Source organism: Leuresthes tenuis, unplaced genomic scaffold (assembly GCF_036924035.1).
Source record: "Leuresthes tenuis unplaced genomic scaffold, fLeuTen1.0.hap1 SCAF_5, whole genome shotgun sequence".
NCBI classification, from domain to species: Eukaryota; Metazoa; Chordata; class Actinopteri; order Atheriniformes; family Atherinopsidae; genus Leuresthes; species Leuresthes tenuis.
In genome coordinates, this window is record NW_027325359.1 from 9,653,325 (window position 1) to 9,667,831 (window position 14,507).

Here is a 14,507-nt window from a genome sequence, read left to right on the forward strand (position 1 = left end):
TCTTGAAGGAACTGAAAGAGGAGAATCGTTGTGTGTGTGTGCCCTGAGGTTTGTTTTATTTTAAACCTGTGATTAATAACGGTCTGTCTTTCTATGTTAGGTCTCTCTGTGCTGCTGTAGACATCTATTATCTGGCATGTTCCTGCTGTGCATTCAACTGCTCCTACGTGCTGTTTAGCAACAAGATCGTCCTGCTCATGGACCTGCTGCTGCACCAGCTGACAGTAAGTCATCGAGCCCCCAGCGCATCAACAGTATCTGCAGACCGTTTCACCCCATGTTAAGGTTTGAATGTAAATAACAACAAAATGCACTGATGTGCAAATAATTTCATCATTTTTACAGAAAATTCAAGAAAAACATGTTATTGAAAATGATAATATGTATGCTCATTTTTGCTCTTTTTTGTTTCCCAGTGACACATTTTTGAAAATATTGGGATGGTGGAATGTCAGTGTTGCGTCTCCTCTTCCGCTAACACATATATTACATTTTTTTTGGGCTACTTTTTTTTAACCACAGAGACCTACTGTTATTTGTACACGTTGTGCTTCTGCTTTATCTTGCTGAAATTAGTAACGCTCTGCCTGAAACAGGTGTAGCCTGGGATGTTGCTCAGAAACCCTGAAAAATTGTGTCAACATGAAGGGCGATTTCACAAATGAGCAGTGTGTGTTAACCGTGTCACGTGCACTAATGCACCACACAACCGCTGATGCTGGCTTTTAAACTGTGCGCTGATAACAAATTGGGTGGTCCCTCTGCTATTTAGCTCAGTAAAGGCTGAAGCCATGTTTTTTCAATAAGACAGACTTCGATTTTGATTAGCATTTTTCTTCTTCTTCTTCTTCTTCTTCTTTGGAAGAATATTGTTATTTTGCATTTGGTGCCAAAATCGTGTTAAAAGAATTTAGGGACAGGCAAAAACTCATAAGACAAGTTGATTTAACTTGGGCTTAAAAAGGCTTTTCACTCTGTCAAAAATAAAGGCAGGGAGGGCTTCAGAACTCTCCGAAAAAAATGTGCGGGCTAATTGTCAAAGTAAAATTTCAAAGAATGCGGGGATTTCATCATCTCTGGTCCATATTATCATTAGGTTTGGAGAATCCAAAGAAATCTCTGTGAGCAAAGGAATGAGGCTGAAAACCAAATTGAGTAGTGATCTTCAGGCCCTCGGGCAGCACTGCATTGAAAACAGACACGATTCTTTGGTTGTAATTGCAACATGGGCTCGTGGACCAGAAAGACCAAACAAATTTCAGGTGAATACTGTTTGGCGCTGAACAAAAAAACAAACAAAAAAAAAAAGGTTTTAAATGAATGGACTTTTTAGGAAATGAGGTTGTAAACGATGCAATTTGTATAAAGTACTGTGAATTTTAAATGAAAAGCTCAATCGATTCATGGTGCGATGGTACAAGCATTTCCTCAACCTCATTCTCATATTAATGTAGTCCTTTTGCTCACAGTTCATTGTTTTCTTTGTATTTATCAGTCGATTTACACTGATTTGACCAAAGAAAAAGCATTGCCTTTTCGCTGGTATCCGGTACCGCCATAGTGTTAATGTAAGACAGAGCAAGACACAAACTAGCGAGTCACAAAACGTTGCCCAACCTCTTCGCAGATGCCTCCTGACAGAGGGAATGTGAGAGCACAGTCAGTCAGGCAGGCTGCATTGGGGCGACATGTCAGCCCATATCCTTCAGCACTCTGTTAGTAGGACTGTAAACATCAGCTCACTCCAAACATCCAACAGTGGCGGCTCACTGGGGCTGCCTACACTTACAACACAGACGGGACAAGGCACAGGCACAGGGTTGTGGCGCATACATGAACTCTACTGGGGCTTCCTTCTTCAGTTGAGTTCCAATCCAAAGCAGTCATATTTCCTTAGGGCACAGAGGGAGAGGTTAGCCTGTTTGCTCCAGTTTATATAAAACATATCCCAGCAGCTGCTCTGCTGACGGACATATCCAGCAGCACTGCAAGAGATGAACTAACTCTTCTCCTTGTATTCAGTGCAATTTAAGAATTAAGCTCAACTATTTCTCATGCCTCTACCCTGGTCTTTATGGTGAGTTCTGATGTAGTTTACTAGTTGGGATTTTAACACGGCTTTGCTTCTGTTATCCTATTTATAGACATGCACGTGTACGCGTGCGTGCTCGCGTTGTGGTATTCGTGTGGGTGAGCAATAGACTGCAGCGGTGGGGGTTGGACTGCCATATGAGCATGCCCTCCATTTAATTAGATTTGTGGAGAATGTCGGTGGATTTACCTATGCTGTCAGCATTCACCCCAACTATTAGACCGAACGGCAGTGTTTCACCTTTTCAAGCTTTCACACAGAACAGAGGCACTATATTTCAAAATGTGGGCCTCTGCTCATCGTTTCACAAAGTTCAAAATACAAATAAGAAGAATGTCGGTCATACATGTAATGAGCTTTCTCTCAAAAGCTTTTTTTTTTTATGGTGCGTCCGACCTGTCAGGATGTAGCTGGTCTAGATAACATCTTTATTTGTTTACACCAGCTTTGTGTGGCTGAGGAAATGTTTTAAACAGCCACTATATGCCATTATTGTAGCTAATGCAATAGTGTTATTTACTAATTTGTTGCCTAAAGCTTGTGAGTAATAAAAGCTTTAAACTGTGTTAATTTACTGGCAAAGCCGTAAAAGCATTTTTCTCTAAAAACAAGGCATTTCAAATGAGATTTTGCATTTAATTATATTACTTTTCAAGTTCCTACTAAAGCAAAAGTTGTCCAGTGTTTAGTTTATGCCTCTGAACATCTAATGCATAGACTTCTGCTGCATTCCCTCTGAATTGAGGTCTGTTTATGAGCAGTTATTAGTTCAGTGGTCTTACTCCAGTTCACAGTACTGTCTTGATTGTATGAATTGATAATTAATCGTTAATTGTATTTTTTTTTTTTTTGTTTGTTTTGTTACTTTTCTAACAGCTATATGTCCCTGATGACGACAAATCCATATTTGGACGCAGTGTGAACAAACAAGTCTTTGAGGGTTTGACAACGGGTCTGCTTCAGACCATTGCTACCATCTTGGAGTCTCTCTGGCCGCACATCTCTGATTCAGGGCAAGGCGAAAACGCATGGATTTCCTCCCCAGATACCAAGGTCAAGAGCTCCGCATCAGACTCCTTCAACACTCGTGCACAAGATTTAATCAGGTATTTCTCCTCCAGTGCTACAACTCTCATGCTGCCTCTCATACTCCTACACGGCACCTCTTTTTCTCATCTCCCAACCTTTTTACCTCTTTTAGTACATCCCTCCTCTACTCCTCTTCACCGGGTTGAGAGTTGGTTCAACCTCAGATTTCCTGTAGAGCATGCCATGTGTTAAGAATAGGCTGACAAAATGTCAGATCTCTTGGAAATGGTCCAAGTGGTGTCTTGTTAGAATGGGAGTAGTGTGAGAATGAGGTGTTCTCTGGCATCTGTCCAGCTTGTACTTTTTCCACATATTCAGAACCACATTTTAAGTAAAATCAGTTTCTTGGGGAGGTTCACAAGGTAGCATAAACAAGAATCACTTCCAAAGCTTTGAAAGGTCCCCTTGAACCTGGGGTTTATGCTAGCCATGTAGATCTGGGTGGTAGGAGTTGGGGCTGTGATGGAGAAATGTAGACCGTGAGGAAAGGCAGGCCCAGCACCATGAACCTCGTTGGACTAGTGTAGTCTTTCCACCATCCCTCCCACAAGCCATGATTCATCTGGACAGAGCAGCTGCACAGGCCCACCAATCTCATCCACTGACCCAGTCGTAACCCCAAAGACAAGGGGGTGTGCCTGAGAAAAATTGTGTCGTCAGACTGATAATCCTAAGTACGGGCCCAAGATTTACATTTACTGTCCTTTAATGTATTTGTGAGCAAGGACAAAAGATGAAAACAGAGCTTTTGCAACTCTCATCCATTATACCAAGCTATATATCACTTGGAGAGAAGATGACCATTTGCTTTGTGCTCGTTGCCAGTTTCTCACTTTGCTTCTCAGTGCTTTCAGTCCCCCATTCTTGTTGTGTTTTCAGTTTGCGACCATATGGTGAGACGCCAATGGAAGACATGTGCATCTGGCATTAAAATTCAATTAGATTGTGATTCACTTTTTATTGATGAGTCATCTAAAGATGCCTCTCAGTATTTTACATCCTCACATAACGGCAGAGCCACACCAGCGTTTTTGTTATGTGCAAGCAGTCAGATAAGTTGAGAACTGTTTTCTGTATTAAAAGCTGCATCGTTTATGAGTGTGCGAGTGCACCACCTCATTATTGTAAATGTGTTACATATTAGTGCCACAGGAGTCCACAAATCTTATGTAATGGCCACTCTACGAGCCCTACATGTGGATGAGTTTTCCACCAAAGTGCTTCCAGTGCTGGTTCATGCTTGGAAACGGATCTTTTCTTTTTCGACTGCCAAAGCACTGGCTACAGTAGCAAGGAGCTGGTACTATGATAGTACCAGCTCCTTGGGTGGGGAGAGGGTGGGGTTATGGAGACCAAACAGCCCAACTAAAATGTTGTGATCGCCTAGACTTTAATTCAGGAGGGAACAATAACAAGAACAGAGCTTCAAAGTGGTTCCGAAGCCAAAGTAGCAGTGGAAGAACATAAGCTCAGTGCTACTCTCATTTTTCTTCTGTTTCATGTGTTAATACTGCCATTTGTGTTTGTTAACAGCACCCAATGTGCTACATAGAGCTGCATTCATTGCTATTATCCACTGAATACAAGTTGTAAACCAGCTACCTGTACCTGTACTAGCATAGTTGAGTGTTTCAATCTTGCCATCTGCCTTTTATAAATCCCGCTCGAGATGATTAGTGTTTGGAAACACTGATCATCATTGCAAAGAGAGTACACAAATGCCCACTGTTATTTAAAACTGCATTTCACAAACTAGATTGGAGATATTAAGACAGCGACTGTAATCGGTGAAGATGAGCTGTCTTCCTCTGCTGTGGTCCTCTCCAGAAATTCAGTATAAACTAGAAGGGAGGTTCCAACATGGCTTGGAAGCGATGTTTTATAGAACCGACCTTTAACTAGCTTTAGCACCAGCCCTGAACCGGCACTGGAGCTACTTTGCTTGAAAAGGTGTAACAAGAGCTTCAACTGGTCTTTAGTTTGGCTGTAGGATGCAGGTATCTCTGTTTCTATAAAGTGACATTTGTGATGGAAGCTCAGTCCAAGTAAAGCTGTGGAGGAGGAGGAAGTCCTAAAATGGGACTTGGCTGATAATGTCAGATGATCTGCAGTGAAGGTTGTGAACAGTTATAATTATCTTTTTTAAGAGGATACCAGTGAGCAACAGTTTTCACACACACAAAAGAATCGGATAGCTAAAACCGCAATGAAATGAAAAAAGCAACTTCATTGGGACAACTGGGACTTGAAAGCCTTGACTGGCAGCTGAAGTGCTCCCTAGATTTTTCATAAGCTGCCGATGCTTAAAGGTCTCCACATACCAGAAGCTTCTACAAGACTAGCCCCAGGTCAGAAGACAAGGGCCCGGAGCTGGGCTGGCACAGGGGCCACAACAGCCCTCTAATGACACTATTAGGAGTGATTTGTGGCTGAAAGAGTGCAGGGAACATGATCATGAGTCCTGTCATTGGCAAAGACAAATTGAAGATATCACAGTAATAGCAGGGGGTGGAGGGCTTAGTTGAGGTATTGGCTTTCAGCTGCAGTGCTGTGGGAGTATGCACAGTGAAGGCCTTTGTTTGGTCATGCGAGATGAGCCTTTTACAAAGAAAAAAAAAACCTGTTTTAGGCTCAAATGCAATAAACCATGTAATGTTTTTTTCCCTCTTCTTGTCTGTCCTTTCCAGCTATGTGGTAAACATGGGTTTGATTGACAAGCTGTATGGCTGCTTTTTGTCAATCCAAAGTCCCGTAGACGAGCACCCGAAGATGTCTGCTTTCCTCCAGCAAGCCTCGGCTCTGCTGCACAGCATGTGCAAGCTGTGCTTTGTCATAACCGGACGGTGAGCCTGTCACTTATTATGCACCTTAAACAGCTCTGTGATCTCTTGATCTTCCTCTGACAAACATGCATACCTCTCTCTGTGCCGGTAATGACAGAGACTGAGTCACCATTGGTACTTTACTGTCAGAAGCACCATAAAGGTGAGCTTATGGTTACTCAAACAAAGAGTATGGCTCCTCCACAATCAGCCAGCAGGTCATTTACTCCAGCCAGCGAGCTGGGTAAGCTGTGGTTACTACAGATAGAGATAGGCATCTACTTGACCCAGCGCTCTGTCACTCACCATAAACCCCAGCCTACAGCGTAGGGGGAGCCCACCCACGTGTGCTACGGTGACCTCCACTCAGAGAGGTTCAGTGGCACCGCTGACAGAGGCTAAGCACACAGTCACACCAAGGGACATCAGCTTCACAATTCCTAACTTCAAAGGAAAAGAAACACTACACACGCCTATCAAAAGAGCCAGCTTTTCTTTTCTACGCCATGCATTTTTTTAAATGAAATAACTGTTATGCATTTGGGTTTTTTCTACAGAATCTACCGAGCCGTCTGCCTATAACAGATTTACCATTTTCAGTGTTGGTTGTTTCACCTTCTAAGTTGATGCGGAAACAATGACCCGTTGCTTCACACTGCAGTGGATCTAATGCACAACTAGAACATTTTTTTGCATGAGTAAAGGTAGTTTTCAATGACATTATTAACGGTGCGGTATCCAGAGAGCTCTGTTCTGCTAAGACTCTTTGTCTTTCATATATAAGAACGCTCAATGGGTCAGAAGAATATTTGGACCATGCCAGTTGCTGTGTCAGGGGATTATAATGGCATTAGTAGGCAGTGTTCCTGCCTAGCAGCATATTTCACACAAAGCCTGTTGGCTAACATCAAGTATCAGCATGCACTGTAGGTTCCCTCTCGAGGTCACACACCCTCCACTCTTCATGGCTGCAAATCATAGATGGCTGCTGCAGTAGTCTTAAATTGTCTGTCTGCATTAGCTAAGAGTCTTTTCACCAGAGTCTGCGTTGCCTCTGACAATCCTAGATAACTGCAGGGTAATTACGCCATTTATTTTTCTCATTGAACAGTGATATGATGCTAATTTTCTCTAGTTGGATTCACCGTTTAAATGTGTATATTTCGTATAAGTGTGAAAACGTAAATTCATGAATTAACTTTAGCTTCTCCTTCCTGGCAGCTTTTTCTCCAGTGTTGCCAATCCCTTTTACCAACAGGGTGGCATCTTGTCAGAAGGGGATATCACTTTGAATCCCCTTTGACAGGCTTTGAATAAAAGAACTAGAGCTCTCAACACCCTGTCAGGTAACTAGACAAGCTACCAGCGTGAAATTACTGTCAAGAGCTCCATGTCATGGCATTACTGTGTTTACTGTTTGGGGAGTGGGAGAGGAAAACCTGATCTTGAATCTTAGACGTCCTGTTCCTCAACTAATCTGGCAGACAGTTAATTGCACTTATTAAGCCCAAATACAAATGCATTGGTTATTTATTAATAAGCCAGGGACATCAGCTGCACAGTTCACTCTTCAGGGCAAAAGATGAACTCCAGAGCAGATATATTCCAGTATGTTAATATGCAACACACTTCAAACTTGGAGCTCCTGCACTTTCAGCAGTCAGTTAAGCGAGGTAAGACGGTGGAGCTAACAGGCCGATCCTTCACATCGACAAGTCCTCACCGAGCTTCAGTCTGGTGGAAGTTAGAAGCTGTCTTGGAAAAGACTGTTATTTGTGACCTCAGTCAACATGACCCCCCCCCCCCCCCCCCCAACTGCAGAAAGCCACAAAATATTCAAAATATTTGCTAAAGCATCCTACTGCAAGGATAATTGATGCGTCCTTGAATTCAGTTTCTGTTTGTGAATGGACTCCTCCAGTTATTATTTGCTTTGCTGACTATACATTCACCCTGTCTTCCCTTTTAGTGCTCCCAGTATATTTGACAATAAACGCCAGGACCCGACTGGACTGACAGCCCTTCTGCAGTCCACTGACCTGGTGGGAGTGGTGCACACTCTGTATTGTATCCTGCTGCACAGTTTCTTGCCTGAGTCTGCTTCCCAGAGTCAAGAGCCCTACGGCCCAGGGGTCATCCAGGTGGCTTTGCAGGGCATCCGCTTCCTCAACAGTTTTGCCCTTCTTGACCTATCTGCCTTCCAGGTATTACTTGTGATAGAGAAATTTTACAAAATATGTTGTGTTACCTCTTCTCATGTACCCGATGTTTGCTTGCAATGTGCACCGTTTAACTGCTGGTAGTCAACATGCTGGACACATGTTACTGGATGACATTTTTAGTAAGTGGTATTAACAAAGTCATCTGAAACGGCAGACTGTCATTAAGCTGCCAAGAAATGTTTGATTATTGTCCCTGAATTTTACAAACCTGTATTCATGTTCAGATTAATGTCATTTCTTTTTGTTAAGAGCCATTCGAAGAGGAGTCGTTCTCCTCATGACTAAGCTGACCTGTGGACATAAACACAGGTGCCCTTTGACCCTAGGTTATTTTTTGGGGTTGAATAGAGCCCATTGGGTCAGCAGTAAGGATGGAGCACAAGTGATTATCACTGTATGCGGGGCAATACATTACTCACCCGAGGAGGAGACGGCGACAGCCTCACTGCTAAGTCTGAAAGCCACAGAAGCAAGCCAAAATGCTGTTAATTATTTTAATGCCTTGGGGTAATTACTTTGAAGCGGCTTCCTGTCACTGACCCGCCACATTCAGGCAACTCAAAACAGCTGGAAATGAAAGCGTTTCACTGCCGGAGTTTTATGAACATTTTAAATTATGTTTCGGTTTTTTGGCTGCGAGTTGTAATCACCTTGTGTTTCACATTACTTCACTGGAACAGCTAACCCACTTTCGCAGTGGCTGGTTGATCAAAATTCTGCCCGTTAACTCGTTCCTCTGCCGCGTCAGCTCAACATAATGAGTTTAGACGGGATTTTCAAAAGAGGTCCTGTGCAGCATAAAAGGTTGGGCTTTGTGGTGATTGCGTTTTTGGCAGAATAGGCTGCAGCAAATCGTCCTCTTTCAGAATCAGTTCGACAAAATGATGGTGAAAACTTTCCTCGTCTCATTGCCGTTCTTCTCGTTGATTCTTTTAGCTATCGGAGGGTCGTTTTTCATGTCGATTTACGTATTTGTTGTTGAGCTTCAGTCAATTTAAAAGAGGAAAAAAAATGTTATGTTGTGAGCCCTGAAACCATCATTTGTGTTTATGGTTGTTAAAACGCTACCACACCCAAACTTGCAGTGATCTTATGGTGCTCTGTCACACTGACATGTTTAATAAATACTGTCTTTGAGCTCCTCCTAGCATCTCACTTTTAAGCACGATTGGGTTGTCTTATGGTATGACTCTGTTTGATCTGTTTATACACTTACACCATGTACGTTCTCACCAACTAAACGTATAACCTTTTATTGCTGCATTGTTATTTTGTTGAGCTCTTTGTAATCACAATCAGTCACGATTTATGTTCTAATTACTGACACAGTTTGTCTTTGACCGGCCAGTCTGTTCTAGGAGCTGAGGGCCTGTCCCTGGCTTTCCGACACATTGTCAGCTCCCTCCTCTGGTACTGTACCCAGCATTCCTCTGAAGAGCTGCTGCATGAAGTCATCATCTGTGTGGGATATTTTACCGTTAATCACCCTGACAACCAGGTAAACCACCTACACGGACACTAAAATGAATGGTACTGTAATGAAGGGTCAACGGGTGAAACAAATCCAAAACATGATGACATATGTTATATGTTACTATTGGCATCTGTTAGTTTTGACTGTTTTTAAGCTTCTGATGTGTAATATTTCAAAAATATTCATTTTAAGCACTTAAGAGTTCCAAAAAGATAACAGTTGAATGCTTTCACGGAAGTAAAAGCTTTGGGCACGAGTTTATGTGTTTATAAAATGTTGGTATCACACTGTTAGTAAGTTCAGTGACTAAAAAGCACTGAAACAAGTAATTAACGATTAAAATATTTGATTGTTAGATTAAAAAACAGTCAATTAATCTGTTTTTGGTTTGAAATATCACTGTAGTTGCTCAGTTGCTTCAGTCGTGATTGGTTTTCTGTCATCTGATCATTCATATCTTTTAGCACATGTTCAATCAGATGCTTTCTCTCGTGTAAAGTTGCCTATTAAATGAGAAGAGTCGGGTGATATCATCTTACTGTTGTTCTCTTCATATATTATTAGTCAGAAAAAGGGTGCAGTTTTGTAATAGTAACAAAAAGCACCTGTTTAAAGATTCATACCTTGGCACCTTCCTGCTTTTGGTCCGTGTGTTGTCTATTGTCCCACAGAGCGAGCCATTGTTCCCTCCTGGTAAAGCAGGGCAGTGTGCTTGCCCTGGTGTTACAACTACTTAGGAGGCTCTGTGGAAGTGAGCAGGATGTGATGGAGCAGACCTGGCTGCTGTGTAGCTGGCCGTCATGCATGGCCCGTCTACCGGGCCCCTGATTAGCTATGCTACAGTTGGCTGGGCTTTGATTAAGCTAAGCCTGACCCACACGAGCAGCAGCCACAGCTTCAGTCAGTGATATCACATTTTATGCCCACACACTCAGTCAAACTCCATCACAGCAATTTATGGGCTTAGTACTGATCCTAATTGGTCTTTTTATTTATTTTTTTATTTCTAATTAAAGGTCTGTACCTCTGTAGCTCTTCAGCTCAATTTGATTATTCTGATGTTCAGAATTAGCATTTGTTTGTTATCGTAGATCCAATTAGCTTATTATAGTGAATAAATGGATAAGGGCTGATTGCAGTGACGATCACAGAGAGCAGCGACGCAAATATCACATTTGATCGTTGCTAATTTGATGAAATAGCCGTTGCTCCATCGCAGTCAAAAACCAACAATAAAACTCAGCTCACTTTACTCTGGGTTTTGAAAAAATATATATTTGAGTGTAGACTGTCAGGAAACAAGATCCCACACAACTTCACTCAGTTGATCTTAGCCAGTGGTCCAGTTCCTGGAATGCTTCCATTCTGTTTTGCACCAAGATGGATGGCGTCAAGGAGAATATTTAGAGCAGCTTGAGCTTTTCTCAAGCTAATGTAAGCATTGGCAGGACACAAAAGCGGCCCGACCCGAGGCCTGTGCGGTCGCTGAGACTGCTGATTCACTGTCGGCACACCAGCTTTTGTTTATATATATGCTTTAGAAATAAAGCTGCTCATAAAAAGCAGAACTTTGAAGCAGCTCTATACATAGTGATGTAGTCCCTCTGCTCTGAGGGCATGAATAATTCACCTTGTCACACAAAAAGCCATTGGGAGAGTGACATATGTAGGCTTGCGTGTTGTTTTTTTAAGTGCGTCTGTGTTTACAGGGGCCCATTGAGCCATGTAGCCATATGTTTCTTTGTCCGTTGAGTGTGTCTGTGGAGGCCTTCCGACAAACAAACAAAACAAATGAAATCTATTTTGTCACTGACATGTAACTGTACTTCCCTTTTCTCCCCGAGGAGAGATGTGCCGGTAATCTCCCTTTCTTTAACTGCAGCGATTCATTCATGATTCATCCCCAGTGATGATCTGTCGGATCTTTTAGCTGACGGCACTGTAATTGTAAACTGGTGACATGTTAACCCACTTGATTCCTGCTTGCTTTTTTTGAGAAGGCACGAGCAATTTCAGAGTGTGGAAATCTTAAGAAAACATTGGCATTTTTCGGTACATGGAAAATGGCCACGCACGCAAGCGCTGAGCCTTTCGTGTCTGTAAAACAAATAGATACGGGTCTTGTTTCACGGTGTGTACGGATGTTTTTGTGCTGCTGAATTGGTTTCCCTGCAACGAGTCTTGAATCACCTGACTTCTTTGTGCTTATAATTCATAAACTGTTTTTGTTGTACCAGTAACAATCCCATGAGCTAAGGATCATCTGTAGACAGAACATCCCACACACACACACACACACACACACATCTCCAGGGTTCAGCCTTATCTGTGGGGTCAGTCTTCTTCTTCCCATTCTCTTTGAGGGCGTTTCCTCCTCCCCGCGGGCCCAAGCCAAGCTTTAGGTCTGTAATTCCTGTTAACCCGATGTGAAACTCTTCCTTCAGCAGTCCATTACAGCCAAGACAACCAAGCCCTCACTGCCTGCAGGGTATGAGCAGCTCCTGCAGACCATTGGGAGCCAGCAGTGGGGAAGACACACTCTGCATCACCCAGCAGAGTAAACAGAGGCAGAGAAACACTGACATGCATACACACCCCGCTAACTGGCAGGAGAGCGCCTGATTGTTAGCTCAGTAGATGATTTACACTCTGCTTTAGGGTTGAATGCTGGTCCATCCGACTTTAAGTGAAGCTGAGGACAGTTGTGTCTTTGCAAACCTTTCAGTGAGGAGTTTCCATTTGTCTGTAATGCTGTCCACAGGTTATTTTTAGAGCAGAATGATCAGCAGTTGAATCTGGGATGGAATGACAAAATCAGCTTATAAAGATGAATAAGGAGTGAATAAGTTTTATTTAGTAAACAGTGGGATTTCATGGGATTTTAAAACAACTGACAGTCACCTTAAAGGTGAAGTTGGAGTGTCTCTGTCAATGTCTGCGTCGCTAGAATCCAATTGTCCAAAGGCCGTTTCCACAACATCCTGTGCACATCTCAAGAAGCCATTGAAGAAGTCGTAAAACAGCACTAAATGCTTATTTGACTAACTTTGCTTGGTGCTGTCATCTGTGCTGCTTGTCTTATCAGTAAAGGCGTTCCACGGGGTCTGGTTTATATTGTGGATTCAAGTGTCAGATATATGGCCCTACTCTGGCTCTGGTTCCTCCTGAGGTGTTTGGGCTGTCTAGACAACATAACACATGAAAATATGTCTACACATTTAAAAATTCTACTATGATTACAGTTATTTTTTGCAGGCAGGAATCGGTAACAAGTCGTATGGCGCCCTTGTGCATAAGGTTTGCTAATGTGAATGATGACCGTCTTTTTCCTCGAGTCTGTTCGTGAGTCTGCCTCAGCTTTGGTTTTCCCAGGAGTTTGTTGGTTTCAGAACATTAATTTCATACACTCTTTGTTGTTATTGCAGGAGAAGAGGAAGTTATGTAACAGAGCCGCCATAAAACCGTTTGAAAAAGCCAGGTCTCTGAACTTAAGAAAGAACAGAGCAGCAAGACACTTGAGTTTGTTCAGGGTCTGTTAAACATGGACCAGAGGAGCAGATTCAGATGCTACTTGTGAGTTTTATGGCTTTGAGCTGCAGATTCTTCAGCTGGGCTGGGAAAAGTAACGCTATGGCCGAGTCTCAGTTTGGAAGCCATTTCTGACTCTGGTGTTGCTCTTCAGCTGGCAGAGGCACGGAAAGTTTGCAGACGGCTCAACATCCAACTCCAGACTCTGTCTGCCACCAGGCTTTGTTTTATGCCCTTCTGCGTCAGGCACTTGAGGGTGGACAATTTGTTTAAGCAGCTGAAGATGGAATGAAGATGCATGGTGGAGGATTATGAGATCGCCGGGTGATTTGTAGGTTGGATCACCTCAGAGCTCCAACTCAAACAGCAACTACTTGCTGTGGTGTTAAATTATGATGCCTAAATGCTCCGGGTTGAAACGCAAAAAAAGAAAGAAGAGATTCTTTCGGCCTTTGAAGAATCATAGTTTTTCCCCTCTGATAAATTCAGCCGCATACATTTCTGCGCTCCCTTTTGCCAGTGTGTCTTAGGGCAGCATTTCAACAGAAAAGATAAAATATGATGATGTAGGATTTAGGGGGGAAAAGTAGCAGGAAAATACTAAAACTACACGTTGTGAAAATAAGCAGCTCTACATTTGAAAACAACCAGAGCCGTCTCTTTTTTTTTTTTTTTTTTTCTTCCCTCGGTGGATGGATTTGTCCGAGCCCCAAATTCCTTTAGGGAAAAAAAAAAAGATTACTGAGTGAAACTCCTGGATTTTGTTTTTCCACTGATAAATATATTTGATATTTTCTTTGCAAACTAGTCTTTTGTTTGGTAGTATATTGAGGAATGCATAAACGGGCAGAAATTATTCCCATTTTCTCTTCTATTCAATAATTAACACCTCTCGGGTTGACAAATCTAGTGCTCTTCACATTTTTAAGTGTTTGTGAAGCACTTCTAATCACGCTCTTTGTCGATTATTTATTTTTTTTATAACTAATGATGATCGGAAATTAAACCGCTTTGTGTCCTTTTGAACTTCACTGAAGAGAGCGGCTCTGGGAGGCTTCACCTTGAACCGATAAAAGCAGTGACTTATCACTTTGTTTATCCTGCAGCTCAAACTTGAAGTGCATTATCAAAGGGGGAGCCAATGGAAGAGTATTAAAGTGTGTGGTTTTTTTTTTTTTTTGGTTTTGTTTTAAATCTTTTGAATTTATGTCACTGTGAATTCGGGGACCTCATCTCACTCAGCCTTCTGGTTTCCATTGTGTTTGAGCCGGCAGCCTGTA

The 14,507-nt window shown here is 42.4% G+C and overlaps 1 protein-coding gene across 4 annotated transcripts in view; it reads left to right on the plus strand.

The window, feature by feature from the left end:
- The window catches only part of scaper (S-phase cyclin A-associated protein in the ER), a 55,868-nt gene that overhangs the window by 38,669 nt on the left and 2,692 nt on the right, over window positions 1–14,507 (plus strand). For all 4 annotated transcript variants that reach the window (XM_072385837.1, XM_072385839.1, XM_072385838.1 and 1 more), the window contains 5 exons: window positions 101–224; window positions 2,969–3,198; window positions 5,869–6,024; window positions 7,973–8,207; window positions 9,574–9,723. In XM_072385837.1, the coding sequence (XP_072241938.1) occupies window positions 101–224; window positions 2,969–3,198; window positions 5,869–6,024; window positions 7,973–8,207; window positions 9,574–9,723 (895 nt within the window). The remainder of the gene's footprint in view (window positions 1–100; window positions 225–2,968; window positions 3,199–5,868; window positions 6,025–7,972; window positions 8,208–9,573; window positions 9,724–14,507) is intronic.